General features: G+C 36.7%; 1 protein-coding gene across 1 annotated transcript; it reads left to right on the forward strand.

Moving 5' to 3' along the window:
• The first annotated feature begins 3287 nt into the window (after positions 1 to 3287).
• On the forward strand, positions 3288 to 7477 carry LOC145806973 (uncharacterized). Its single transcript, XM_082904855.1, has 6 exons — positions 3288 to 3573; positions 3664 to 4414; positions 4547 to 6122; positions 6241 to 6306; positions 6360 to 6732; positions 7050 to 7477. Exons 1-6 carry the CDS (start codon positions 3288 to 3290, stop codon positions 7475 to 7477), a joined length of 3480 nt encoding a protein of 1159 aa, XP_082760981.1.
• The last annotated feature ends 3705 nt before the right edge of the window (positions 7478 to 11182 follow it).

Here is an 11182-nt window from a genome sequence, read left to right on the forward strand (position 1 = left end):
GATTATGCCCCCTCCAGTCCTTCTCCTCCTCCTCCTTCCTTCTCTTCGCCTTCTCTGCTTCTGAAATTGGATTCGAGTCAATTTCGAGCTCGACAATTCGAGCTACGTAGCAGTTCCGCTTTCATTAACAACCCAGCGAAGGACAAATTAATCAGCATCATATCACTGATTTGATTTCTGACCTATAGTTGCTCACTAACCCGGGGGTTAGTCCAAAACAAAGCAATCACATGTTTACTTGTTGATTGATCATCTACAGTGAAAGCTAAATTTATAGTCAAAAAATTATTATATCACTCCATTTTTTTACATATTTTTTCAATTAAAATAATCAATTCAGGGGTAATCCCCATCAGTTGTAATGTTTATAGGTAAGTGTGTATGACAAAAATTATTTTACAAATCTATTTTGAAATAGTGTTGGTCGACTGGCTAATTGATTTGTGCCAATCAATCGGCCAGTTGACTAGGGCATGACTTTACCACAGATTTAATGAATTTTTATAGTAATCTCTAACATTAATGAGGGGAAACAGTAGGTAGAGTCAATTCTTGAGTAAAATATCACACATAAGAAGCAATGATCTCAACAACCGACAGAAATCGAAACAAAGGCTTAAAAAAGAAAAGAACTGTAGATGAAAATACAAGAGAGTGACACACATACATACTATACAAATTTATTTAGTTTAGTATATGCACATCTAACGCTGTGTTTAATTGGGAGATTTAAAAAGGAATTTAGAAAAAAAAATAAAAAATATGTGTGAAACTAGATGACATGTAAGTATGTTTTATTCACATTTCACTTACTTTTTTTATTTTTTTTTCCAAATATATTTTTAAATCTCCTAACCAAACACAGTACAAATAGAAATGGGAGAGAGAGAGAAAGAAAAAGGGTTTTAAAAAAAAAAGGCAGGGAACATACGAGAGATTTGAGAAGGCAGTGACAGCAACGTCCCTGTTGAGTAACTCAGTGGGCATTCTTACTGACAATCAATCAAAAGCAGAAGAAAATCTCTTAGAAAACCAAACAAGATCGACTTCCACAGTGGAGAACTAGTAGATGCAATATTGGGTGCACAAAGTTACACAACAATATGAACATGTCCTTCATACATACGTGTATATATAGAGAGCAGAGGATGAATCCAATTCCCAAAAGATGATGAGGGTGTGGTGTACTTTTTTTAATTTGGATATCATGAGTATAGATTTGGTGCGTGATAATAGGATCCTCTCTAACTAACTATCCATTATTTTGATGATATTTTGGGATTATAATGAATTAATTACTCTCTAAGTTGTTATGCTAATTTCTTTTTTCTTTTTTATTCTTTTTGGTAAGCAAATTAGTTGTACGATTTTCACTCTCTACTATCCTATAGTCTTTTATAGAAACACAAAGATGAAAAGAACTTGGCCTTGAGATATAAGACTTGTTGGGGGAGTAGTTAAAATAATTTATAAATTATTATAAATTATCATGTCACTTTCTTTATTTTTTTATATATACATATTTTTTTTTTATAAATAGTTAAAACTTAATTAAAATAATTAATTCTCAAACGAGCCTTTAATTTGATTAGTTTTCACTTGTTATATATAATAAAATTTTGGAAGGTAAGATGATAAGTCACAGTTGGTGATGGCAATACTTTGACCTATTTTGGAAAGTAGGAAAAAAGTTAAGTTTTTTTAAAAAAAAAATTATGTAAAGAGGTGATATGATTTAAATAAATTAATAAAGTAATTTTTTTTCTAGTTGCCAAAATAGCCTTTGTTTATCCCTAATACTAGATACAGTTCTTCCTATCAAGCATCATATGTGTTGTTGCTTGAATAACTAATACGTATTGCTGTCTGAATGACTAATTTTGAAAAGAGCTGAATCTCTGGGGACTCCAAGAAGATTTTAGTGCAATTGATCTAGGGTGCAACTTTTTCCTTTTTAAGTTCTCCAACCCTGAGGATTTTACTAAAGTCTATACTGGAGGCCCTTGGGTGATCATGGATCACTATCTTACAGTTAGAAGATGGGAACCAAATTTTAAGCCTTCGGAAGCTCTTGAAACCACAACTGCGATTTGGGTTCGGTTTCCAGAGCTTCCGATAGAATATTATCATGATAAGGTCCTTTTCGCAATAACTAAAACCATTGGTAAACCACTGAAGATTGACTGGACAACCACAATGGCAACCAGAGGCAAGTTTGCTAGAGTCTGTGTGGAAATGGACCTCACAAAGCCTTTGATCCCTAAGTTTGTTCTGGAGGATAACTGTTATAGTATTGACTATGAATCCCTACACTCCTTTTGCTTTCTTTGTGGACGAATTGATCACAGAAGGGAAGCTTATAGATTCAGAACACACATTGCACAACCAGCGGGGGAAAAGCTAGCCGTTACTGGCAAAATTAGTCCTGACACATCCACCACAGATGCCAACGGTAACCTGCAACCTCGGTAAGACATGGAAGATGAATTTGGGCCTTGGATGTTGGTAACAAAACGTGGGCGCAGACCGATTCAACCCAGGAAAAATCAAGCCCCTTCGGGCCCAACTACAAAGCCCAATAAATTCGCACACTTAGATGATACCCAAGTGGGGCAGGAAGATTACCCAAGGGGAAGAAAACATAATAGAGTGGGTGCTGAGAAGGCTCCAAACAACCAGTCCAACCTATTGAGCCCACGACAAAACCAAGACCCCAAAGGTAAAGGCAAAATTGATCAGATTCAACTTTCAACCAAGGAGCAGAATAAAAATCCTCACCAACCTCTGACTTCACCAACTAGTGCCAGCTCATCGAATCAAGAGAAAGAACCTTTTCCAGAATCACCAGACCCTGAGCATATTGAAATAGACAATTTCACCACTATAGAGCAGACACAGCTTGGTGTGACTGACATGATCTGTGTCTTGGAAACCAACACACGGAAAGAGGACTCAACCATGGCTATAACTCAGACAACTCAAACCCATCCCAGTAACTCCATTCCATCTTCCAGTATAAGAACTATTCCAGAGGACCAGCTAATTAAAGAAAAAGAACCTCCAGACCTAGGATCCCAACAATGGAGAAGGAAGGAGAATCGAATACAAAAAATCTGAGGCTAAGTGTGAAGGAACATCTGAGGCAGACCAGTTCGGAAGGCCTGTTGTTAGAACTAGAGAGCAAAGCTCTTCACCTAGTCGCTTTCGTCTGGTTGATAGAACAAATTCGTTTGAACATAGAACCCAGTTAGGCGGACAACCCAACCCAGCCATTCCATTTAATCCAGATGGCCTCCCTCAGATCAGTGGAGGACGATCATTGGAGGATACGTAGTATAGTAGACCTTGAAGGTAATGTCCCTCCCACATTCCCCTCTATGGATTTAATACGAATCTTGTTTTGGAATTGCTGCGGTGCCGGCAATAACAAATTTAAACGTAACCTTGTGGAAATCATTAAGTTGCATAAACCTGAGATCCTGATCCTCATGGAGACTAAAGTGGCTTTTAGTACAATGAGCAATTTCTTCAACAGCCTTGGATTTACAGCTTCATCAACAGTTGATCCTGTGGGTAGAATGGAAGGAATATAGATTGTGTGGGACACCACTCAAGTAAATGTTAGAACCTCTACAGTTAGTCCACAAGCCATTCATGCTACAGTCCATAAGGAGGATTATGAGGAATGGGTGTTGGCTGTTGTTTATGCTAGCCCTAACCCTACCCTTCGAGACCAGATGTGGCAAGATCTGACTGAGGTAGCTGATAATATAAAGAAACCATGGCTAGTTGTTGGAGATTTTAATGATTATGCAAATCAAGGGGAAAGAAGGAGCTACTCAGCAAATCAAAATACTAGAAGGACCCAGAAATTCCTTGACCCAATTAACAGCTGCAACTTGATTAACTTAGGTAGCTCCGGGCCTCGAATGACTTGGACAAACAACAGGAAAGGGCTTGCCAACACCATGGAAAGACTGGACCGGGCAATGTGTAATGCAGAATGGAGGACCATGTTTCCGGAAGCCACTGTTCGAGTTCTCCCTAGAACCTATTCAGATCATTCTCCACCCGTGGTCTACACCCAAGGTATGCACTATTTCAACCCTCGCAATAGGCCTTTTAGATTTGAGGCGGCTTGGATGTCTCATCCCGGTCTCATTGAAGTTGTTAAATCTTATTGGCATTTTATGAACAATAAACTTCTTGATGCTACTGCTGAGTTTACCCATAGAGTTAATGACTGGAATAAAGAGGTTTTTGGGAATATTTTTAAACAGAAAAAGAGGCTCCTCACAAGGATTGAGGGTATCCAAAAAGTCCTTGTTGTGCAATTCACACACTACCTCCAACATCTTGAGATTGAGCTCATTAAGGAGTATAATGAGACCCTGTTTCAGGAAGAAATGCTCTGGTTTTAGAAGTCAAGATCCAAACACATTATCCTTGGTGATAAAAACACTAGATATTTCCACATATCTACCATTAATAAGTGGAGAAAACTTAAAATCAATGCCCTTAAAAATGATGATGGCATTTGGATTAGTGATACTGAGGGGGTGAAGAATATCATTCTAGATTATTTTAAGAACCTCTTTAGCAAAGGGGATTACCAGCATCTAGATCATTGGAAGAATACCACTCATGTTAAATTCACTAAGGAAGATAATGATGGCTTCTTGAAGCCTCTATCTAACCTTGAAATTTTCCAAGCTGTGAAAGATATTGGAGCCTTCAAAGCCCCAAGGAAGGATGGGATCCCAACCATATTCTATCATAAATATTGGAGCCTTGTTGGTAAGTCTGTCTGTGATTTTATTAATAATTGCTTTCATAATAACTCTGTCCCTGAGGAGATTAATGAGACTATCATTGTCCTTATCCCTAAGATTGATAATCCTGAAAATATTAAGCAATTTAGGCCCATTAGTCTTTATAATGTCACATATAAAATCATTTCCAAAATTTTTGTGGGTAGAGTTAGACCACTTCTGGATAGTTTGGTGAGTCACAACCAATGTAGTTTCATACCTGGGAGAAGCACAACGGATAACATCATAATTACTCAGGAGATTCGTCATGCTCTAAGGCATAAAAAAGGTAGGAGGAGAGGTATGATTTTCAAAATAGATTTGGAAAAGGCTTATGACCGCTTGTCCTGGGAATTCATTAGAGACACACTCATTGAGTTTAATATGAATGAAAACTGGGTAAACCTTATTATGAGTTGTGTCACTAACAACAAATCTGTTGTCCTATGGAATGGGGAGATACTTGAAGGAATCAAAAATGAGAGAGGGCTACGACAAGGCGACCCTCCCTCTCCATATCTCTTTGTGCTATGCATGGAAAGGCTGTCTAATATGATCAATTCTAAGGTGGATAGGGGTCAGTGGCAAGGTATTAAAGCAGCCTGCAATAGTCCTCCCATCTTACATTTATTCTTCGCAGATGATCTTATCTTATTTGCCATAGCAGACCAATCTAACTGTGAAGCTATAATGGGAGTTCTCTCTGAATTTTGTGATATATCCGGGCAAAAAGTCAACTATCTTAAGTCGAAGCTGTTTGTTTCACCCAATCTCTCTCGCAACATGGCACTATCTCTAAGCTTCCAAAGTGGAATCCCTTTAACTCAAAACCTTGGGAAGTACTTGGGTTCCCCAATGCTCCATGGCAGAGTCAATAGAACCTTATTTAGGGACACTATGAAGAAGTTAAAAAATAGATTGTTAAGTTGGAAGGCTAGAAATCTCTCCCTTGCTGGAAGAACCACCTTTATCCAGTCTGTGACATCTGCAATTCCTAGCCATAATATGCAGACCATGGAGCTCCCAAGGAGGATGTGTGATGATATAGACAGACTTAATAGGAACTTCTTATGGGGTGAGACTGAGTATAATAAGAAAGTCCATCTTGTTAACTGGGACAATGTCTGTAGAAGCAAGACAGAAGGGGGGCTGGGAATTAGAAAAGCTAGGGAACATAATGCAGCATTATTGACTAAACTTGAGTGGAACATGCTGCGTGATAAGAACAAATTATGGTGTAAAGTGCTCCACTCCAAGTATCTGCGGAAGAATACCTTGTTTAATTGGCCTCTCCAAAAGAGATCATCTCATGTTTGGAAGAGTATATGTAAAAATAGAGATATTTTAAATAAAGGAGTCAAATGGAATGTGGGTAATGGTGAGAATATATCCTTGTGGTGTGACTGATGGTGTGGTAATCAACCATTAGCTACAACTTACATTTCCCAACAAGATAATGGCCTCCAAAAAGTTAGCTCAGTCCTTGATGATGAGGGTAATTGGGACATTGCTGCCTTGGACAATCTGTTAAATCCTTAAGATGTCCAGGAAATACTCAATGTCCACAGGCCCAGATTTGTCACTTACACAGATGCACCTGTTTGGGTTGGTTCCAACAGTGGCAACTTCACTACCTCATCTGCGTATAAGATCATTGCAGGCCAGGATGAGGATAACAGGGATTGGAAATGGCTTTGGAAAATCAGGGTCCCTCAGAAATTAAAATGCTTTATCTGGATCATTCTTAAGGGGAAGTTGCTTACTAACCACATGAGGCTTGTGAGGAACATAACCACATCTGCGTTATGCCATCGTTGTGGTTTAACTAGTGAAGATTTGAACCACCTCCTCAGAGAGTGCATCACATCCAAAAATATTTGGACTGAAATTAAAGATATCACCTGGTGGGAGGATAGCTGTGGTAGGCCTCTACTTGAATGGATTATCTTTAATTTAAAAAATACCAGTGAGTTTTTTGGAACAAAATGGCAAACTGTGTTTATTGCTACCCTTTGGAAAATTTGGACAGATCGTAATAAACTTGTTTTTCACAATCTGAATTCCTCCATCAAGTCAGCCTCAAGAGCATAAGAAACTATGCTCATGAGATTGAGGAAGCTTACCATTTTGGCCTCCATCCCAGGCCTTATCAGCCTCGACTAATACATTGGCTTGGTCCCTCTGCAGGTAAGATTAAACTGAATGTTGATGGCTGTTCTAAAGGTGATCCGGGTTAAGCTGGTTATGGAGGGCTGTTGCGGGACGAAACTGGCATATGGATCTGGGGATTTTATGGAAAGCTGGGCCATTGTTCAAGTCTTGAAGCCGAACTGTGGGCTATATATCGAGGCCTCACTATCCTTTTTCAAAAAGGCACGAAAGGAGTAGAAATTGAATCTGACTCTGAACTTGCAATCAATCAAATACATAATGGTCCAAATACCAATTCTCCATACAAAGCTCTAATAGAAGATACAAGGTTCCTTCTGAAAAGATGTGATTGCCTTCTGCGATATACACCAATGGAGGGTAACAGATGTGCTGATAAGCTTGCAAACCTAGGTGTGGAGCAAAGTGAACATGTAGTGCTGCTAGAGGACCCTCCTGAAGAGGTGAAGAATCTGGTCATAGATGATATGACTGGAGTTAGTGTAATAAGAGACTAGATCCTATCTATCTGTTGTATTTGTTCTATTTTCTATTGTTGTACTCTGAATTTCCTTTGAATAAAAAAAAAAAAAAGATTATAACATCTCAAAAGCTTACCACTTAACAACACCCCCATTGTTTTTTTAAGAGTTTTGTTCACCACTAAAAATTATTTTCCACTAGTGCCCAAACCAAAATTGCAGTTGTAAGTTTCACCAAAAACAACCCCACATCACACTGCCAAAATGTACATCCATTTGACTCACTTGTCGAGTTCAATACTCTTTTGTTACTTTCAATAATTCTTAATGAATTTCCATTTGCATTGTCGACTGCAAGTTTTAACATTTAAACACTGCAATTCATAGTAGCCGTTCGAACCTTGCCGTAACTGTGTGGAGATGGCTTCCTTCAGACTTAACTTTCGTAATTGAAATTATTTACATTTTTTACTTTCCAAATATATATATATATATATATATATTTAAAAAAAACATTACTATATTTTTATCATGTATAGAAAATAGGAAAAAGCATGGACGGATCTAGGATTATATCTTTTGGAGGGGCTACTCTATAGTTTAAAAAATTAGGGGGCTACTCTATATAATTTTGAAATTATCTACAAAAAATTTGGGGACACGAACTCCTATAATTTTAAGTTATTTTAAAATTTTTAATATAATATATGATATTTTTCAAATTTTTATGGGTGCGGCCGCCCCCCCTAGCGCCCCCTCCCTCAGATCCATCTTTGGGAAAAAATATTTATAAATCTTATTTGGAAGACTTATTTAATGCGAAATCTTATGAATATTCTTTTAGAGTTTGAAGTCTTATTTAAATAGGAATGCATTTCATAGGGTCCTATGAGTTGTAAATGAACGATATTAATGTACTATTGTACCCCTAATTTGTTTTCATATTGTATCTTATTTTTTTCATTCATCTTATCACGTTTGAGAAGGCTTTTAGAAAAGACAAGTCTACTGGCAACGACCATGCGAGTTTTTCTTCGCCTTGATTGCGGGATTCCAGTGCATTTTCAAAATGTTGCTTAAATGGATGTAGATATGGTCGATGATATGATGAAGTTTGAGGGTTGTGTGTTGATTTCTTTGATAAAATTGGACTCTAACCGGTTGAGGGGAAGAGATATGTGTTTTTTTTTTTTGTTGAAGTGTGTTGCTATTTGTTGAAATATGAATTGTTCATCTTTAATAGGACATTGACAATCTATTACACTTATTGATAGACACATTTTGGCTAATGTTTTAATTGAATGTGTGTATTTGACATTGTGATGGTTGATGCGTTTTGATATGTCCGATATGTGGAATGGTGTGTATGGGTTCAAGGGTTGGGTTGGGGGTATTTGGTTTTGGTTGTTAATTAGGTTTCGAATGTGAACCACGCCGTAAGATGACAATTGTACATTGGGACCTGGATGATCGTGTTACGATGCATGTTACATTTAATGTGTAACGTTAATCCACATACACCATGTAATAGATGCATTTGTCTGTTTGTTCGATTGTATATGTGTTTGAATGTGTGTTATGTCTTTGTTGTAATCAATGTTTATATATATGTCACAGTATGTTGCGCAAAATTATTGGAGATTTGGATTTGTAATTGAATGTGGATTGAATCTCATCGCTCGATGTTGAAATTACGCCAAGTTAGGAGTGATGGTGGTTCAATACATGGGTTGAGTTGGGATGTTATATGTTACATTTAGGAGGTTGCATTATTTATAATTCAATTGTGGACTATTGGAATGTCATGTTGGTTTTGGGATGAGAAGCATAGGGAAATATCACAGTGGGTTTGGAACGTTGCATGTTACATTTACGTTTGGTTTTAGATGAGAAGCATATGAGAACGTCACGTTGGGTTTGGGAATATCACGTTAAGTTTGGGAATGTCACATTGAGTTTACATTTATGTTTTGAATTTCAAATTTTTAACTATATAGATACGATCACAACCTATGGTAACATTAGATTTTTCATATATAGTATTGCCATTAATAAAGATATTTTAAATTTTAGAAATATATGAGAATATCACATTGAGTTTGAAAAAGAGCAAGGTCACTGCGGTAGTCCCTCGCTCCGATGCTTGCCGTACATGTAAAACCACATCGTTTTACATTTTTTTCAAGGGTGGGTAAGGGTGAAGGCAGTACCAACCATCACACTAGTCATAGGTGGTATGCTAAAGACACGAGGGGCGATACAAAGTTTGTAACCCATTTTACCTTTTACTGTATGGTTCATGTTAAGGAAAGAATGAATAGTTAAATTATGTCATTTTGATTTTTTTTAAGCAAATAATTCAAATAATTTTTAAATAAAAAAGTATAATAAGGTAAAAAATACTCATTATTTTATATAATTTTATATTTTTTGAAGTTGAATACTTTTTTAAATTCTTAAAATATTTTCTTTAGTGTTTATTTTTGTCAAACTAAATTGTATCTTTTAAAAATATTAATTTTGAAATTAAAATTAAACAAACCATATTTATCAAAAGTGCAATTGAAAGGGGGGGGGAATGCAATCTAATTAAACTCGCTTTGATTGCATTTTTTTCAATTACACTTTTGATGCATTCAAGCGAGTTTTGAAGTAGTCAAAATATATATAGTTTGTTTGATTTTAATTTCAAAATTAATCTTTTAAAAAAATACAATTTAGTTTGATAAAAATAAACATTAAAGAAGATATTTTTAAAATTTTAAAAGTTATCCAGCTTCAAAAAATATAAAATTATATAAAAAATAATGAGTGTCGTTTACTTTATCATAACTTTTTACTAATTAAGTCTATATGAAAATTATTTCAATTGTTTGCTTCAAAAATAATCAAAATGACGTAGTTTAGCTGTTTATTCTTCCTCTAATGTGAACCATTTAGTAAAAGATAAAATGAGTTACAAACTCTACATCACCCCTTGTGTCAAGGGTGTAAATTTGGCCCGGCCAGGTTTATGTCGGACCTCACGAGCTCCCGTCAAAATTCGAGCCGAATCGAGCCAGGCCACGGGCCAAAAAATTAGGCCCAGCCCAGGCCCAGGAGTATTTGGGCCTTGGGCGAGCCGGTGAGCTTGGGCCTAGTCTTCAAGCTTGGGCAGGCCTGACTATTTTTTTTAAAATTTTTTTTAAATTTTTTCTACCAAAATTTTATTATTTTCTACTAAAAAAGACACTGGACCTCGGCGTGGGCCAGGCCTTAAATGAGCCCACAGGCCGGGCTTCAAAATGATGGTCTCTAGACCCAGGCCCAGGGGCTCGGGCCCACCCTGGGCCTCCAGCGGGCTTTGGATCGCCCACGGGCTGTGGGCCATTTTTACACTCCTACCTTGTGTTTTTAGGATACCACCTACTAATGGGATAGTTGGTATTGCCTTCACCCTACAAGAATTAATAACCCTTGAAAAAAAAATACAAAACGTAAAACAATGTCATTTTACATGCACGACAGGTACCGCAATGAGGGACTACTGCAGTCACCCTTGATCTATTTGAGAATGTCACATTGGGTTTGGACTGTTACATGTTACATTTTAAATTTCAAATTTCTAACCATATAGATATTTTCACAATCTATGATAACATTGGATTTCTCATATATGGTATTGTCATTAATTAAGTTATTTTGAATTTCAAATTTCTAATTATATAAACATGATCACAATCTATGGTAATGTTAGATTTC

This window comes from Camellia sinensis, chromosome 14 (assembly GCF_055761805.1).
Source record: "Camellia sinensis isolate YWXY chromosome 14, ASM5576180v1, whole genome shotgun sequence".
NCBI classification, from domain to species: Eukaryota; Viridiplantae; Streptophyta; class Magnoliopsida; order Ericales; family Theaceae; genus Camellia; species Camellia sinensis.

Excerpts from the sequence above, each read along its gene's own strand:
- LOC145806973 (XM_082904855.1), top strand. The coding sequence starts at position 3,288 with ATGGCCTCCCTCAGATCAGTGGAGGACGATCATTGGAGGATACGTAGT. Across the intron at positions 4,415-4,546 it reads TTTCAGGAAGAAATGCTCTG|TGATACTGAGGGGGTGAAGA; the intron begins GTTTTAGAAGTC and ends CATTTGGATTAG. Across the intron at positions 6,733-7,049 it reads CTGGTGGGAGGATAGCTGTG|CTGGTTATGGAGGGCTGTTG; the intron begins GTAGGCCTCTAC and ends ATCCGGGTTAAG.